This window comes from Rhinatrema bivittatum, chromosome 1 (assembly GCF_901001135.1).
Source record: "Rhinatrema bivittatum chromosome 1, aRhiBiv1.1, whole genome shotgun sequence".
Classification (NCBI taxonomy): domain Eukaryota; kingdom Metazoa; phylum Chordata; class Amphibia; order Gymnophiona; family Rhinatrematidae; genus Rhinatrema; species Rhinatrema bivittatum.
The window spans coordinates 257650542-257667259 of NC_042615.1; the positions used below are offsets into that span (position 1 = coordinate 257650542).

The 16718-nt window shown below is 41.8% G+C and overlaps 1 protein-coding gene across 1 annotated transcript in view; it reads right to left on the reverse strand.

Annotated features, from left to right (window-relative positions):
* Positions 1-16718, reverse strand: part of C1H20orf194 (chromosome 1 C20orf194 homolog) — a 794595-nt gene that overhangs the window by 694615 nt on the left and 83262 nt on the right. Inside the window, 1 exon segment of the mRNA XM_029594038.1 lies at positions 980-1104. Coding sequence (XP_029449898.1) covers positions 980-1104 — 125 coding nt within the window.

Consider the following 16718-nt stretch of genomic DNA (forward strand, 5'->3'; position numbering starts at 1 on the left):
GAAGGCGGACAGCGGCCATTTGCCATTGTGCCAAGGAAGCGCACACCAGCACCCTGCCATTACGCGCAACTTGCTACTGCTCCTGTTCAGGAGCAAAAGGTGTTAAAAAAAAAAAAAAAATTAAAAATCGGTGGGTAGATAGGATAGGGGGTGGGGAGGAGAAGGAAAGGGAAGGGGAAAGGAGGTTAGGTAGGGAGCAAGGAAGTTCACTCCAAGTCTGTTCCTTAATTGGAACGGACTGGGAGGAAACTGAGGAAAGCGGATATGCATCACCGCGCAAAAATTGCACACTTCCCCCCCTTGCACACATCGCACGTGCGCAGCCCCCTGATTTTATAACATGCACATGTTACAAAATCGACGTGTCCACGTACGCGCATCTTTAAAAATCTATCCCTTAATGTAAAAGGGCCTATTTTGCCCAATTATGTTAAAGTAGCTACCAGTTTGACTAACTCAAACTGCAACCTGATGCTTTTTAATGAGGTAGGAAGGGTATGCAAAAGATTTTATGAACTGTAGATCAAACAATTGTCCTACTAATCTTTACAACAGCATAAAACCAAAGAGCAAGAAAATGTTTAATATTGGCATTACCCTTATTAATAAGCTCAGACAGAACTTTTGAGAAAGGGCTGAACAGATGATTTATATAGGCAAAGCTGTAGACCAATTGAAATGGTACCATTCAAAAGTCTACTGGAAGTTGTGTCCATAGTATTTGCACTGACTGCCAAATTTTAAAAGGAAAGAAGGAGTAGTAATGTCAAAGAGAGTCAAAGGAGATTTACAAAATGTGATTCACTCCCAATAAAAGGTAATAAAAAGTAAATAAATGACAACTTCTGAACTTTACTTGATGTACTCTGTCATGCATACTGTAGTCTTCACAGATGTAAAACTGTGCTACAAAGCAAGCTTGTTTACCACATAACAGCAGTCCATTTCCAATATGTACAAAAATTACATCTTCTCTCACCTCAGTTTCAGTCATGCAATGAATGTGCAGGTTCCTCCAATAGGCCACATATGGCAAGAGATAACTGTAATTCACCGGGTTACAATACAAATGAACGCTGTCAGACTTTATTAATATAACCACATCTGCAGCAAAAACAAAAACAAAACACAATCAGTAAAATATGTTCCATTCCTGAAACATTCTTTGCAGTTGACGTTACAGAGGAACTGACTCAAATCAGCTTGAATTTGTAAGAAGTGCTAGAAGTTATTAACAGCAAATCACCAGGAACTGATAGTATTCATGCCAGAGTTCTGAAGGAACCGAAACATAACATTTCAGTCCTGTTATTATTAATCTGAAACCTTCAGTCAACTCCACCTCTATACATGAGGACTGGAGGCTGGAAAATGTAATTGCAATTTTCATCAAGGGAATACCCAAGTAACTAGAGACCAGTGAGCCCAAAATTGGTGCTGGGTAAAGTGGAGAAAGCTGTTAGTATGGCAAAACTTATGTTCTTAATGAGTCTAATCAAAAGGTCCATCATGAACTAACAACTTTTACCACATCCTTTAGCAATGAATTCCAGAGTTTAACAAGGTAAAAATTTTTTTACTATTGTTCTTAAAAGCAAAATTGTTTACCTTGTAATAGGTGTTATCCCAGGACAGCAGGATGTAGTCCTCACATAATGGGTGACGTCACTGACGGAGCCCTATTGCGGGAAAACTTCTGTCAAAGTTTCTAGAAACTTTTCACTGGCACTGTTAGGCCACTAAGCATGCCCAGCATGCCATGATATTCTCTGCCACAGGGGACTCACTCTAGTCTCACTTCAGTATGTAGCAGTAAGCTTTAGCAAAAATAAAATAATAAAAGGAATATGAACCAACTCCATGGGGTGGCGGTTGGGTTCTGTGAAGACTACATCCTGCTGTCCTGGGATAACACCTATTACAAGGTAAGCAATTTTGCTTTATCCCAGGACAAGCAGGATGCTAGTCCTCACATATGGGTGATTAGCAAGCTAGATGCTGAGTCATTTTGTAGAGAAGCAACAGTGAAGTATTGTTGTTGAAAATGAGTCAGCCGAAGATCAGAGCAGGCTGGATGTAGAAGGAGTTGGGATTAAACTGGAAACAAGTTCTTTAAGACAGATTGTCCATAGGCTGCATCTTGTCGTCCTTGTTTGTCCAAACAGTAATGAGCTGCAAAAGTGTGACAAGAATTGCATGTTGCTGCTTTTCATATGTCAAGGATTAGCACTGAACGATAGTGTGCTACTGAGGTTCACATTGCTCTTATTGAATGTGCCTTTACTCGCTCTTGGAGAGGAAGGCCTGCTTTTTCATAGCAAAACTGTATGCAATCTGCTAGCCAATTGGAAAGAGTATGTTTACCCACTGCTTTACCCGGTTTGTTTGGATCATAAGAAAAAAAAGTTGATTGGATTTCCTGTGGACTGCAGTGCGCTTTAAGTAGAAAGATAGTGCACGCTTACAGTCCAAGGTATGTAAAGCTCTTTCTCCTTTGTGAGAACGAGGCCTTGGGAAGAACATGGGTAAAACTATGGATTGGTTCAAGGGGAATTCCGTAACTACCTTGGGAAGGAATTTTGGATGTGTACGGAGAAACACTGTCATGTAGGAATTTTGTATAGGGTGAGTATGTGACAAGTGCTTGTAACTCACTAACCCTTCTAGCCGATGTAATGGCTATGAGGAAGATAATCTTCCATGTGAGAAATTTAAGATCACAGGAAACTATGGATTCGAAAGGAGAACACATGAGCCTTGTTAAAACCAGATTCAGGTCCCCTTTCTGTGACTGGAAGCCAAATTGGTGGTCTAATGTGAGTTAAACCTCTCATAAATCTACTGACGAGAGGTTGTGAGGATATAGGTGCATCTCCCATCTTGCTATGGTAAGCTGAGATTGCACTTAAATGTACTCTTACAGATGATGTCTGGAGACCAGATTCTGAAAGATGGTATAAGTAGTCTAGTAGAGAAGTAGTGGGGCAACTGAAAGGATCAATATTAATATTAATGTTCCATGTAAACCGCCATCCAGGCGATAGTTCTCTATTACCTGTAAACCGGAGTGATATGTATATTATACAGGAACTTCCGGTATATAAAAACCAAAAATAAATAAATAAATAAAATAAATATTCTTTTGTCTGCACCACAAAGTGAATCCCTTCCATTTCAAAGAATAGTTCTTTCGTGTGGAAGGCTTACGAGAACCTATAAGGACTTGAGATACATTGGTTGAAAGATTGCGTGGTTGTAAAATCAAGCTTTCAACATCCATGCTGTCAGGGATAGGGATTGAAGGCTGGGATGGTGCAACCGACCCTGATCCTGAGTTATGAGAGTGGGAGCTACTCCTAGACGAATACTTGCGAGGCCAATATGGGGCTATGAGAATCATTGTCCCCCTGTCCTGTTGTAGCTTCACTAGAGTTTTGGTTATGAGCGGCATTGGAGGATACGCGTATAGAAGGCCTGACTTCCAAGGGCGAGCAAAGGCGTCCTTGGCTGGCTGGTTCTTCTGTGTGTGTAGAGAACAGAATCTGTCCACTTTGTGATTCAAATGTGACGCGAAGAGATATATTGTTGGTTGTCCCCAACGTTGAAAGATCCTGGACATTACGGAGGGATCCAGGGACCATTCGTGTGGTTGGAACCGATGACTCAATCGATCCGCCACTACGTTGTGAATGCCTGCCAGATAGGTGGCCCTGAGGGACATTGAGTGGTTCAGGGCCCAGTCCCAAATCTGTGCAGCTTCTTGACAAAGGAGATACGAGCCCGTACCTCCTTGTTTGTTGATATACCACATGGGCACTGTGTTGTCCGTTTGGATAAGAACAGTCTTGTGTGAAAGGCAGTCCTTGAACGCATGTAGTGCATAACTTATAGCTCGAAGTTCTAGGAAATTGATTTGAAATGTTGCTTCGAGTTTTGTCCAGGTACCCTGGGTTTGGAGATTGTCTATGTGAGCTCCCCAACCCAAGGTGGATGCATCTGTAGATAACGTTATCTGTGGGACTGGTTGTTGGAAGGGTAGGCCCTTGCACAAGTTGTCCTTGTTCTCCCACCAAAGTAGAGATGAACGTAGCTGGTGGGTTACTAGGATTGGAGAGGAAAGTGGTTGAAAGGCTTGGATCCATTGTGATCTTAAAGTCCATTGAGTTATTCTCATGGCTAGCCTTGCCATAGGAGTGACATGAACTGTGGAGGTCGGATGGCCTAGTAGGGTTAGAAACTGATGAGCTGTTACTTGATTCCTTGCGTGAATCAAGTTTCCGAATAAGGACAGTGTTTCTACTCGATCCTCTGGTAGAAAAGCTTTTGAGAGGATGGTGTTCAATTCTGCTCCTATGAAGTGGAGTAGTTGAGATGGAGTAAGATGGGACTTTTGGTAATTTATGAGAAAGCCCTTGGCGTGGAGTACTGTAATTGTGTGATTGAGAGAAGACAGAGCTCCTTCTTGAGATTGACTTCTGATGAGCCAGTCATCTAGATATGGGAAGGCATGGACACCTTGCTTGTGTAAGTGTGCTGCTATTACTGCCAGACATTTTGTGAATACTCTGGGAGCAGAGGCAAGTCCGAATTGCAGAACTCTGTATTGGAAATATTGATGACCCACCATGAAGGGAAGGTACTTGCGATGAGGAGGGAATATTGGAATGTGAGCATAAGCGTCTTGAAGATCCAGAGAACAAAGCCAATCTCCTTTTTGAAGAAGTGGAAGCATGGTGCCTAGAGAGACCATCCTGAACTTTTCTTTCTTCAGAAATTTGTTGAGATTTCTGAGGTCTAGGATGGGACGTAGGCCTCCGGTTTTCTTCGGAATGAGGAAATACCTGGAGTAGAATCCTCTGCCCTGCTGAGACCTGGGCACTGGTTCTACAGCCCTGGCTTTCAGAAGGGTGGATAATTCTACCTGTAACTGAAGTATGTGATTTTCATTGAGATGAATTAGAGTCTGTGGAAAATCTGTGGGAATTGAAAGGAAATTTAGTTGGTATCCTCGAGATATTATGGAGAGAACCCATCGCTCTTTTATTGGTATCCAATTGTTGTAAAATTTGGATAGTCTGCCACCAACTGGAAGTTCTGGTCGAGGATTTGAAGATAGGCTGAGTTCTCTGGGTGAATTTTCAAAAACTCGCAGCAGGACCAGCTTGTGGAGCAGGTTGGGGCCTAGCTGTCCTTTGCTGACGTGGTTGTGGTCTCTGTTTGGTTCTGGAGGGTCTGGGTCTAGATGCAGGAGGGTAATATCTCCTTTGACGATAGAAAGGCCGTCTTGTGTCTTTCCGTGGAGGCCTACGGATAGGATACGCAGAGGGGTCCTGTGGGAGGGAAGATAGTTGTCTCAATGTTTCTGTGTGTTCCTTTAATTGAGACATAGCTTCCTGCAACTTGGATCCGAATAAATTGTCTCCAATGCAGGGGAGGTCAACTAATTTATCCTGGACCTCTGGCCTAAGGTCTGAGGCCTTGAGCCAAGCCCACCTTCTGGCACTGATGCCATCGTAGGCAGCTCTGACTTCGTGTTTTCCAGCTTCTAAGCCTTTATTGATGATGGTTTGTGCTGCCTCCTTATATTCATTTGGAAGAGCTGGAATAAATTCTTCAATTTGTTTCCATAAGTTCCTTTGGTATTGGGTGATGTAAAGTTGATAGGATGAAATCCCAGAGTTCAACATTGCACCTTGAAAGATCTTGCGATCCAGGGAGTCCAAAAACCTGTGGTCCTTTCCTGGAGGATTTGTAGAGTGGACTCTAGTCCTTTTAGATTTTTTGTGCTGATTCAACAACTACTGAATGGTGGGGTAGTTGTGATTTCTGATATCCAGGGGTGGATTGCACCAAGTAAGTGGTGTCCATCCTTTTATTTACTGTAGGAACAGAACAGGGATGTTCCCAAAGGTGATGCTGTAGCTGTAGGAGAACATCCTGTATGGGAATAGACACCACTTGCTTTGGAGGGTCAACAAATTGTAGTACCTCCAAGGTCTGTTGTCTAGAATCCTGCTCTGATTCCAATTTAAAGGGGATAGAGTCAGCCATCTCCTACACAAATGTAGTAAAAGTAAGACCTTCTGGAGGAGATTGTTTTCTAGGATGTGGTGGTGATGGATCAGAGAAAGGCTTCTGATGAATTGTCTGAGGTAGTGTCAGTATTTTTGGCTATTTTAGCCAAAACAAAATCCTTCAAAAATTGGAAGAAGGCTCCATCTGAAGAAAATAGGATAAAACATAAGCATTGTCAAGCTAAGTGTAAAACATTGATAAGACAGGCGAAGAGAGAATTTGAAATGAAGTTGGCCATAGAGGCAAAAACTCATAATAAAAACTTTTTTATATATATTCAAATCAAGAAACACATGAGGGAGTCAGTTGGACCATTAGATGACAGAGGGGTTAAAGGGGCTCTCAGGGAAGATAAGGCCATTGCAGAAAGACTAAATGAGTTCTTTGCCTCTGTGTTTACTAATGAGGATGTTGGGGAGATACCAGTTCCGGAGATGGTTTTCAGGGGTGATGAATCAGACGAACTGAACAAAATCACTGTGAACCTGGAAGATGTAGTAGGCCAGATTGACAAACTAAAGAGTTGCAAATCACCTGGACCAGATGGTATGCATCCTAGGGTTTTGAAGAAACTCAAAAATCAAATTTCTCATCTATTAGTTAAAATTTGTAACCTATTATTAAAATCATCCATTGAACCTAAAGACAGGAGGGTGGCCAATGTAACCCCAATATTTAAAAAAGGCTCCAGGGGCAATCCGGGTAACTATAGACCAGTGAGCCTGACTTCAGTGCTGGGAAAAATAGTAGAAACTATTCTCAAGATCAAAATTGTACAGCATTTAGAAAGACATGATTTAATGGAACACAATCAACATGGATTTACCCAAGGGAAGTCTTGCCTAACAAATCTGCTTCATTTTTTTTGACGGGTTAACAAACATGTGGATAAAGGTGAACTGGTAGATGTAGTGTATTTGGATTTTCAGAAAGCATTTGACAAAGTCCCTCATGAAAGGCTTCTATGAAAACTAAAAAGTCATGGGATAGGAGGCGATGTCTTTTCGTGGATTACAAACTGGTTAAAAGACAGGAAACAGAGAGTAGGATTAAATGGTCAATTTTCTCAGTGGAAAATGGTAAACAGTGGAGTGCCTCAGGGATCTGTACTTGGACCGGTGCTTTTCTATATATATAAATGATCTGGAAAGGAATACGACGAGTGAGGTTATCAAATTTGCGGATGATACATAATTATTCAGAGTAGTTAAATCACAAGCAGACTGTGATACATTACAGGAGGAACTTGCAAGACTAAAAGATTGGGCATCCAAATGGCAGATGAAATTTAATGTGGACAAGTGCAAGGTGTTGCATATAGGGAAAAATAACCATTGCTGTAGTTACACAATGTTAGGTTCCATATTAGAAGCTACCACCCAGGAAAAAGATCTAGGCATCATAGTGGATAATACTTTAAAATCGTCGGCTCAGTGTGCTGCAGCAGTCAAAAAAGCAAATAGAATGTTAGGAATTATTAGGAAGGGAATGGTTAATAGAACGGAAAATGTCATAATGCCTCTATATCGCTCCATGGTGAGACCACACCTTGAATACTGTGTACAATTCTGGTCGCCACATCTAAAAAAAAAAGATATAGTTGCGATGGAGAAGGTACAGAGAAGGGCAACCAAAATGATAAAGGGGATGGAACAGCTCCCCTATGAGGAAAGGCTGAAGAGGTTAGGGCTGTTCAGCTTGGAGAAGAGACGGCTGAGGGGGGATATGATAGAGGTCTTGAACAAGTAGATGTGACTTATTTTCACTTTCGAATAATAGAAGGACTAAGGGGCATTCCATGAAGTTAGCAAGTAGCACATTGAGGACTAATCAGAGAAAATTCTTTTTCACTCAACGCACAATAAGGCTCTGGACTTTGTTGCCAGAGGATGTGGTTAGTGCAGTTAGTGTAGATGGGTTCAAAAAAGGTTTGGATAAGTTCTTTGAGGAGAGTTCCATTAATGGCTATTAATCAAGTTTACTTAGGAAATAGCCACTGCTATTAATTGCATCAGTAGCATGGGATCTTCTTAGTGTTTGGGTAATTGCCAGGTTCTTGTGGCCTGGTTTTGACCTCTGTTGGAAACAGGATGCTGGGCTTGATGGACCCTTGGTCTGACCCAACATGGCAATTTCTTATGTTCACTCCATGTGTCATATTCTGGAGTTTTTTGTTGTGGTACTGCAGGTTTAGGTGGAGGAATAATACCAGAAGGCCCTGGCAAAAGGTCTTCAGGAGAAGAGTCCTCTTCTCGTGGTTCAATTGGTAGAGAATCCAATAAATCTTGGTATCATCTTTGTAAGAGAGAATATAGTGCTGCTTCTGAGGATCCTGGAGCCCCAAGAGGAAGTGGCACTGTTGATGTAGTCTTTGGCATCAAAGGTATCGGTGTTTTCGATGTCTGTTTAGTGGGTATCGTTGATGTACCATTTTTCTTTTGTGACGGTGCAGCAGTAACGATAGGCACCGAGATTGGAACTGATGAAGTCATCTGAATCGATGTAAACACCGAAAAAAAGAGGAAGCATCAGCATAGACGGTGTAGTCTTGAGTGGCATCGCTGCGAGCGGCATCGGGGATTTCCCCGGCATCTGAAGTGTACCCGGCATCGGTGGCGTCGCCGGTACTAAGGCTGTCATTGGTATCGGTTGTACCGGCATCGGTGACGTCCCAGGTAGATAGGTCACCGGCATAGTCGCCGGTAGATTTTCATTTATTGCCTGCAGTACCGCTTCTTTGATGAATGCCGTCAAGTCTTGTGGTACCGGGGGAACGCTCGGCACCGGTGTAGGCGGAGAGAGTATTACCTGCAATGGTGTAGGTTCCACAGAGGGAGGCCTAGGTGACGGTGAGGTGTGTTTGTGTTTCGGCCGATTTCGGTCGGTTCCTCCTGGTAGGGAACTGACGGCGATGTCGAGGCATGACGATGCCTATGTTTATGTTTAGGCCTTACCTCTTTCTCCGATCGCACCGATACAGTCGACGGTGTTGGCGAGGTTTTGTCCCCAGAACCATCCGGTCAATGTTTTTTCAAGAGAATTTTCTTGGTAACTGCCGCATGTGAAGATTTTGATGAAGTAGACTGTGAAGGAATAAGTTGCAGGTGAAAAAGTTGATCAGTTTTTTCCTGCCTAATTTTTCTTCCTTTCGGTGTCATTTCCTGACATTGCTGACAGGAAGAAATATCGTGGTTTTCACCTAAACAGACAACGCATTCTAGATGCGGGTCTGTGACCGACATGGTCCAATTACAGGCCGGGCATTTTTTGAAGCCTGAGGCCATGGTGATATCGACATCAGTCGATGAATGAGAGAAAAAATTATGAGCGTTTTGAGTTATAAACGCTGAGAAGTATCTTACCAGCTGGTGAGATAGAAAAAGAGTGAGATCCCGTGAGGGAGAGAAAATTTTCAAACAATTACTTTTCAGTCAGAACTGAGTAAATCTCAGAGGGCTCCGATGTCCGCGATGCGTATAGCAGAGAGGTAAAATGAAGACAAGAGTGAGACCCCTGTGGCAGAGAATATTATGGCATGCTGGGCATGCTCAGTGGCCTCACAGTGCCAGTCAAAAGTTTCTAGAAACTTTGACAGAAGTTTTCCCGCAATAGGGCTCCGTCAGTTACGTCACCCATATGTGAGGACTAGCATCCTGCTTGTCCTGGGATAATGTATTTTACTTAGTAACTTGATTGCATGTCCCCTAGATCTCTGTATTGTTTAAAAGAGTAAACCGATTTGTGATTACCTGTTCCACTTCACTCATTTTATATACCTCTATCATATCTCCCCTCAGCAATCTCTTCTACAAGCTGAAGAGCCCTAAACTTTTTAGTCTCTCTTCATAGGAGATTGTTCAACCCCTTTATCAATTTGGTTTCCCTTCTCTGTACCTTTTCTAATTCTGCTATTTTTTTTTTTTTATAATGTGGTGACCAGAACTGCACACAAACGAAGTGCAGTCCCACCATGGAGCAAAACAGAGGCATTAAAATATTCTGTTTTAGTCTCTATTCCTTTACTAATAATTCCTAGCATTCTATTTGCTTTCTTGGCCACAACCATACACTAAAGAGAGGATTTCAACATATTTTCCACAATGACACCTAGATCCTTTTCCTGGGTGGTAACTCCCAATGTGGAAACTTGCATTGTGTAGCTATAACTTGGGTTGCTCGTCCCTACATGCATCACTTTGCACTTGTCCACATTAAAATGTTATCTGCGATTTAGATGTCCTTTTTCCCAGTCTTGCAATTTTTCACAATCCTCTTGTCATTTATTAACTTTGAATAATTGTGACATGGGATGTGCTCCTTGTGACAGCTTCTAGGTCCCCTCTACCTCTAAGAAGCAGAAAAACAATAACCCCTGAAACCCAAACATGACTTGCGCTACATTATTTTCTTTTTTTTTTCTCTTCTATGGACCATGGCATAGCTGTTAGACTGGGAAGATAGCCAATGCTTTAATAGATAGTAAGACCTTCAGTGTTAGTGTAGTCTACTCTGGCAAAGCTCCCAGAGCTTGGGCCATCATTGGCACCAGACTCCAGATAAAAAAAAATGGGAATTTTTCAACTTAAAATCTGTTAGACAAATTAGACTACAAACAATATTTACATGTTTAGTCATTAGGAGTTTAAATGCTTATGACATTTCTTTACTTATGCACTGTAGCTAGAAATATGTAATTAGGTGCTCTTCTGCTGATAAAACAGATATATGCTTCAAATTCATAAGAACATAAGAAAATGCCATACTGGGTCAGACCAAGGGTCCATCAAGCCCAGCATCCTGTTTCCAACAGTGGCCAATCCAGGCCATAAGAACCTGTCAAGTCCCCAAAAACTAAGTTTATTCCATGTTACCATTGCTAATGGCAGTGGCTATTCTCTAAGTGAACTTAATAGCAGGTAATGGACTTCTCCTCCAAGAACTTATCCAATCCTTTTTTAAACACAGCTATACTAACTGCACTAACCACATCCTCTGGCAACAAATTCCAGAGTTTAATTGTGCGTTGAGTAAAAAAGAACTTTCTCCGATTAGTTTTAAATGTGCCCCATGCTAACTTCATGAAGTGCCCCCTAGTCTTTCTACTATCCGAAAGAGTAAATAACCGATTCACATCTACCCGTTCTAGACCTCTCATGATTTTAAATACCTCTATCATATCCCCCCCTCAGCCATCTCTTCTCCAAGCTGAAAAGTCCTAACCTCTTTAGTCTTTCCTCATAGGGGAGTTGTTCCATTCCCCTTATCATTTTGGAAGCCCTTCTCTGTATCTTCTCCATCACAATTATATCTTTTTTGAGATGCGGCGACCAGAATTGTACACAGTATTCAAGGTGCGGTCTCACCATGGAGCGATACAGAGGCATTATGACATTTTCCGTTTTATTCACCATTCCCTTTCTAATAATTCCCAACATTCTGTTTGCTTTTTTGACTGCCGCAGCACACTGTACCAACGATTTCAATGTGTTATCCACTATGACACCTAGATCTCTTTCTTGGGTTGTAGCACCTAATATGGAACCCAACATTGTGTAATTATAGCATGGGTTATTTTTCCCTATATGCATCACCTTGCACTTATCCACATTAAATTTCATCTGCCATTCGGATGCCCAATTTTCCAGTCTCACAAGGTCTTCCTGCAATTTATCACAATCTGCTTGTGATTTAACTACTCTGAACAATTTTGTGTCATCTGCAAATTTGATTATCTCACTAGTCGTATTTCTTTCCAGATCATTTATAAATATATTGAAAAGTAAGGGTCCCAATACAGATCCCTGAGGCACTCCACTGTCCACTCCCTTCCACTGAGAAAATTGCCCATTTAATCCTACTTTCTGTTTCCTGTCTTTTAGCCAGTTTGCAATCCACGAAAGGACATCGCCACCTATCCCATGACTTTTTACTTTTCCTAGAAGCCTCTCGTGAGGAACTTTGTCAAACGCCTTCTGAAAATCCAAGTATACTATATCTACCGGTTCACCTTTATCCACATGTTTATTAACTCCTTCAAAAAAGTGAAGCAGATTTGTGAGGCAAGACTTGCCCTGGGTAAAGCCATGCTGACTTTGTTCCATTAAACCATGTCTTTCTATATGTTCTGTGATTTTGATGGTCACAGTGACCTCAGCAAGATGAGTTTGTGAATATCAGGCACTTGCATTCTCATCATAAAGGTGACCCTTCGGACGCATCAGTCATTTTTACCAGAAGTCCTATCTGCTTTTCACGTGAAACAGATTATCACACTGCACACATTTTTTCCAAAACCACACAAAAATGACAGAGAGAAGTTGTTACACACCTTGGATTGTTAAAGAGAGCTTTAGCCTGTTACAAGAAAAGAACCCAAATGGTCAAAGGTGCATTCCAATTATTCGTCTCCATTAATCCAAATGCATCAGATACACCAGTATCGAAGAGAACGTGATCAAATTGGTTAACACAGTGCATTCAAATTTGCTACTCTGCACACTCAGCTCAACTGGAAGGTTATGTTAAAGTGCATCAAGTGCGAGCAACTGCAGAGTCTATAGTGCATCTTTATAATGTACCCATACAGGACATTTGCAAAGCTTCTACATTGTTGTCAAGTCACACCTTCACATTGTCTTGACCAGCAGTCTGCTTCAGACAGTTCGGAGGGGAGGGTCAGCAGTTTTGCATTACATCATTAGAACTTAAGGCTGTCCACAGGAAGTTCGGGTTGCCATTCAAATAAAACACCAATGATACAAGCAAATAGAGGAATACAAACTGCAAATATGACTTCTAATGGCCCAGCAGCCTGCAACGCACCCGACACGCCCCCAACCCGCGTCACCGAAGGCGCCAAGAGGAGGGAGATTTAGTCACCGGACCAAACGACCGAAGGAAAGACCGCACCCTGACCAGGCAAGTACCCACCCGCTGCCTGCACAGAGGGACACAGAGGCCTCCCGCCTCCACCTACCGACTCTACTCGCTTCCCCTCACAACTCAGCCTACTGGCCCAGCAGCCTGCGACGCACCCAACATGCCCCCAACCCGTGTCACCGAAAGTGCCAAGTGGAGGGAGATTTAAACGCCGACGCCAGACCATAGGTGCCGCACACCAGATGCCTAAGAAGTGTGAGGCAATCCCCTTTGCGCAACTCTTAGAACGCATCCATCAAGGCAACTATTCAACATGCAATTACCAAAGGAGATGACAACCCACATGATCCCAACCTGCCTTAACAGGCACACCCTTAAGCAAAACAACGCACAAAAACAATTAAACCCACCCCCCCCCCAAACCAAAAGAAAGAAATAATTGACATCTAATAAACATTACACACAACATCCCTAATCAATACAAGAACTACATACTACTCTCCTTCCTATTATTCAATGCTCAATTTAAATTCCAATAATCTCTGACCGACTCAAAACCTGACTTCATCGCAACAACAGAAACATGGATCAAAAACACAGACTCCGTACTAATTAACCAAATTGACAACCCAACCTACAAAACATTCTCAATACCCAGGCCAAAAAAAAAAGGCGGAGGCCTAATGCTAATCGCCAAAAACAATCTACAGATGAAACTACGCCCAACATACATATGTGCACCATATGAAATCGCACTATTCGACTCCACAAAACTTCAAATATGCCTGGTCTACTGTCCCCCTGGCTCACTAGACCACAACTGCTCTCCATTAATAGAATTTATGACCAATATCACGCTATCATCATCTTAAGAGACTTCAACATCCACATGAACATATCCCCACTCAAAAACATGCCAAACAATCAATGATGCACTATCAACACTGTGACTAAAACAAATCATCAATACACCAACACACAAAGCTGGACACACCATGGACCTCATCTTCATTAACCCCGATACATGGTTAACCTATGATACAAACATTACCAAAATCCCCTGGTCAGATCACCACCTGATGCGATCCAACATGATTTACAACTCCAACCTCACAACAACACAAAACACCCCGATAACAATGATGTACCATCCTCCTTTCAACACTGAAATCCTCCAAGAAAAACTACAAACTGAGCTAACAAAGATAGACCTATCAAACTCCGAAAATGCCACAAAATCATGGCGCAACATCACCAAAACTGTTGCTGACAGCATAAACCCCATTATCACAAAAACAATTTTAAAAAACCCCACAACATATGAACCAGTGGTACAATGACAACATCAGATCGGCCAAACGCCAGCTCTGGAAGAAAGAAAAGGCATGGCATATGAATAAATCAACATCTCTGTTAACCGCATATTGAAGCTACCTATCCCACTACAAAAATCTCATTAACAACGCCAAAAAAGAATTCTTCTCAAACAAAATTTATAAGTTCCAACACAACCCCAGAATGCTATTCTCCATAGTACAAAATCTCACAAAAACCTCAAACAACCAAAAAACACCTTGCACCAAAAACGGAAGCAATGAGTTTGCTGAATTCTTCAATAAGAAAGTAATAAACTTAATCAACAACAACCTCAATACCAACAGCCAAAACATCAAAATGAAAATAAAAGTAATACCAAACTGGTCAAACTTTGACACAGCCTCTTCCCTAGAAATCCAGGCAATCATCAAAAAAAATGAACCCTGCCAACCACCCCCACAACAGCATCCCCATACCAGCTATCAAAACAATGGAAACCACCCTAACAAAAACACTCACCGATATCGTAAACCTATCCCTGACTGAAGGAAACCACCCCAACTGTCTCAAATCAGCAGTAATTAAGCCATTCTTTAAAAAGAGCAATTTGGACCCTGACAACCCTCTAAACTATCGCCCCATCTCAAATCTATCCCTCATAGCCAAGATCATTGAAAAGGTGGTACACTCCCAGCTCACTGACCACCTACATCCAACGCAATTTGGCTTCAAGAAAAAATCTAAGCACAGAAACACTTCTACTCTCACTGAACGACACAGTTCTCAGAGGCTTTGACAATGGGCACAAATACCTACTCATCCCTCTTAGACCCATCAGCAGCATTCGATACAGTTAACCACACAATTCTCCTAGACCATCTGACAGAAATAGGACTAACCGACGTAACCCTAACAATGGTTCTCATCATACCTATCTAACAGAAGGTACCAAGTATCAATTAACACCCTATTCAAAAATATTTATTTATTTAGAGCTTTTCTATACCAGCATTCATGATAAAATCATATCATGCTGGTTTACATGTAACGGGGGTACAATAACCTTGAACATTTAACAAGTGGAGATAAGCCAAAAGTTACAATTAAACAGGGTTGCTGGAACTGGGGGAGGAAGGAGACAAGAGTAAGAGTAACTTTACAGTAGTAATTATTTAGGTTGTGCAAAAAGGTCTCAATAGTTGTGGCGACTGTTAAATATAAACCTGAACACTGGAGTTCCCCAAGGATCCACCCTGTCCGCTACTCTTTTCAACATATACTTACTGCCAATATGTCAACTTCTAAATTATCTCGGAGTGACTCACTTTATCTACGCGGACGACATACAAATACTTATACCAATTCAAAATACACTTGAAAAAACATACAAGAAATCAGCCACATACCTAGCCACAATCAAACAACTGCTAACACACATGAAGCTCATAATAAACATTAAAAAAAATGAAATAATAATCATAGAATGAAAACCCAGCCCCTCACCACCACCACCAGCTTGAAAATCGGATGGTCCCAATCTCCCCAGTCACACATACACGGAACCTAGGAGTCATCATTGACAGCAAACTATCCTTCAGGAATTACATAAACAAAATTAAGGAGGGATATCACAAACTATTAACACTAAAGCGTCTAAAACCATTTCTAACCCCAAAAGATTTCAGATCTGTACTACAACTACTCATTTTCTCAAACATCGACTACTGCAACTCCCTACTATTCGGACTACCATTTTCCAACATCAAACCACTCCAAATCCTACCAGGCACAAAAAAGAATGAACATATAACCCCTACCCTTACATCACTACACTGGCTCCCAATCAAATTCCGAATAGCATACAGGACACTGACCATCATACACAAATTAATATACAAGGAACAAACAGACCGGTCAGGCATAAACATCACTCTCCATAATCCTCAATGAAACCTCCAATCTAACAAAGGCCTCCTGACAATCCCCTCTGTAAGATGCAAGAACTGTACAACAATCTGAGAAAGAGCATGCTCCATCGCCAGCCCCAAAATTTGGAACACACTTCCAACTGAACTAAGACTACAACCCTAACAACATTCAAGAAAGAAATGAAAACATAGCTGTTCACCAAAACATAGAAACGACGGCAGAAGAAGACCAAACGGCCCATCCAGTCTGCCCAGCAAGCTTCACACTTTTTTCTCATACTTATCTGTTTCTCTTGGCTCTTAGTAACCTTTGGTTCTATTTCCCTTCCACCCCCACCATTAATGTAGAGAGCAGTGATGGAGCTGCATCCAAGTGAAATATCAAGCTTGATTAGTTAGGGGTAGTAACCGCCGCAATAAGCAAGCTACACCCATGCTTATTTGTTTTACCCAGACTATGTTAGTCAGTCCTTATTGGTTGTTTTTCTTCTCCCCTGCCGTTGAAACAGAGAGCTATGC